The following is a 2,325-nucleotide window of genomic DNA, read 5'->3' as shown; positions in this document are numbered from 1 at the left end:
AGTCACAATTCTGAGAAATAAAGTCAGAACGAGAAATAAATTCTATTACGAGAATAAAGTCAGAATTGCAAGTTGATATCTCGCAATTGAGAAATTATTTTACCTCATAATTGAGTTTATCTCAATTCTGACCTCTCGCAATTCTGACTTATTTTCTTACAGCTGTGAGATATAAACTCACATTGCAAGTTCTGTTTTGGCCGCGGAAGCATGGTAGCGGGCTTTGTCTTGAACACACTTCATTCCAGGAAACATTTATTCCTCCTTGTTTATTTGTAAAATTATTTATTTATATTGACCAACAAAAAACATATTAAAATGAAGATACAAATTATACCAAACGAAACTTGTTCCAAAAAAAGGATTCTACAAACAAAAACGTACGAAGTGGTTAAAAAAATATGTCTGACCCACTTCCTTTCCTCCAGCGTACTGCCGTCCGATTTACCACGCCCTTATGACGTTTGCAATTTTCGTTCTTAATTAACAAATGAACTAAACAAAACACAAACAAATAATAAACATAAAATAAAAATACTTTCTTAAATGGCAACAAGAAGTTATAAAGTCCAATTCTGAGGGGAAAAAATACTATTTTCTGACAATTGCGAATTTCCCTCACAATTCTGATTTTATAACTCGCAATTGTGTGTTATAAAGTCAGAATTTCAAGATTTAAACTTGCAATTCTAAGAAAAAAAGTCATAATTGCGAGTTTATATCTCACAATTCTCACTTTATTTCTCAGAATTGTGACTTTATTTCTCAGATTTGCAATTTATATCACGCAGGTCTGACTTTGTAACTCGCAACTGGAAGTTTATATCACACAATTCTGACTTTTGTGCACTTGCGAGTTTACATCATGTAATTCTGAGAAAGAAAAGTCCGAATTGTGAGATAAAAGCCACAATTACCTTTAAAAAATTTTATTCAGTTGCGGAAACGGGCTTCCATACTGAAAAATGTAGTCAACTTAATAAATAATCTGATTCAATCAATATATGACTATACCAGCCAAGGTAACTCACCTTGTGTGTTAATATTAACAGGACTGTTTGTAATTTTAATAAACTGAGACTGCAACAATGAAAGGGGATTTTTCACTCCAACCGAGTGCGATACTGCAGGAACTATGGACACAGATGCAACACCTAGTAAAAAAAAAGAAAAGACGAACACAAAATGCTTATCATATCACTTATTATAGCCATGACATTTTTAAAAGCATCATTAACCTGTTCAGAGACAAACCTGGTGTGGATGATTGCTGTGTCCCTACAGAGGTGATGCCAATCGGTTGAAGTGGGTTGTTTATGGTTATGATTTGGTTGCATGGAACCATGGTATTCATCAGAGGGAATACTTGAGGTATACACACTAAACAAAACACAAGAGACATCGAAAAGTGTGAACATCCAAAAACCAGTTCCATCCAAGTCAAGTCAACATGGCACATGTAGGTAAATGTTTTCTTCTCTGACTAACCATTAGTAAAAAGAGGCTCGTTGGCTGGAGATCCTTGTATCATCTGGGATGTAGCACGGGAGAGAATGTTTGGACGCGTTCTCTCACGTGGTATTGGGGAATGTTTTACAGGACTTGGGACAGAGACAGGTTTCTTTTGTGGACTGGAGTTAAAGGATGGCTGAGAAGGTTTAGACGTGCTACCTTTCTCTTTATCCTGAGTTTTAAGAGAGTTTTTGCTAGCATCGAGGTTTGCAGGCGAGGCTGGTGCGGATTTGGAAACACTTTCAGTCTGTTCCAGGCTTTTTTGTTTTTTAATACTCAAGTCCATTGGTTTGGAAGGAGAATAGGTAGGTTTGGGAACATCTTTCAATTTGTTCTGGTATGCTAAACCTTTCTGTTTACTTCCAAGATCAGCTAGTTTACGTTTGGGTTTAGATTTGGGCATTGCCTGGTTCAGCTGGGACTTCATCTCTTTTGCATTAGACTGGGCTTCCAGGGATTTTTGTTTAGCAATAATTTCATTAAGCTTCTGCCTGATGGACTCTGTACTCTTCTCTGTGGACAAAAACAGATACAATGTTTGTTAGCAAAACACAGATGTTCATGCATTAACATTATATAATTTAATATAAGAATACATCACAAATACGAAGTTGCTGATTTGTTATAACAACTTGTGCAAGAAAAAAATTATTCCACTGTCTGAAGGACTGCCTTACCACACAATAGTGAAAGTGTCTGTAGGTAACGCTGTCTCTTAAATTGCAGCCTCGCTCTTCTTTCTACTAAGTGGTCCTCCTGGTTAACCAGGGACTCAATCTCTTTTTGAGCCTTGGAAAAAAAAAAAAAAAAAAA

The 2,325-nt window shown here is 36.0% G+C and overlaps 1 protein-coding gene across 1 annotated transcript; it reads right to left on the bottom strand.

The window, feature by feature from the left end:
• Positions 1–2: 2 nt before the first annotated feature.
• Positions 3–2,303, bottom strand: LOC107578267 (uncharacterized). Its single transcript, XM_016264238.1, has 5 exons — positions 2,190–2,303; positions 1,489–2,025; positions 1,255–1,380; positions 1,032–1,154; positions 3–10 (listed from the first exon to the last, which is right to left on the bottom strand). Exons 2-5 carry the CDS (start codon positions 1,937–1,939, stop codon positions 3–5), a joined length of 708 nt encoding a protein of 235 aa, XP_016119724.1. The 5' UTR covers positions 1,940–2,025; positions 2,190–2,303.
• Between the last annotated feature and the right edge of the window lie 22 nt (positions 2,304–2,325).

This window comes from Sinocyclocheilus grahami, unplaced genomic scaffold (genome assembly GCF_001515645.1).
Source record: "Sinocyclocheilus grahami isolate Dianchi unplaced genomic scaffold, SAMN03320097.WGS_v1.1 scaffold9496.1, whole genome shotgun sequence".
NCBI lineage: Eukaryota > Metazoa > Chordata > Actinopteri > Cypriniformes > Cyprinidae > Sinocyclocheilus > Sinocyclocheilus grahami.
Note: the sequence above shows the minus strand (reverse complement) of the source record. Positions and strands in the feature narration are given on the sequence as shown.

Excerpts from the sequence above, each read along its gene's own strand:
- LOC107578267 (XM_016264238.1), bottom strand. The coding sequence starts at position 1,939 with ATGAAGTCCCAGCTGAACCAGGCAATGCCCAAATCTAAACCCAAACGT. Across the intron at positions 1,381-1,488 it reads CGAGCCTCTTTTTACTAATG|TGTGTATACCTCAAGTATTC; the intron begins GTTAGTCAGAGA and ends TGTTTTGTTTAG. Across the intron at positions 1,155-1,254 it reads ACAGCAATCATCCACACCAG|GTGTTGCATCTGTGTCCATA; the intron begins GTTTGTCTCTGA and ends TTTTTTTACTAG.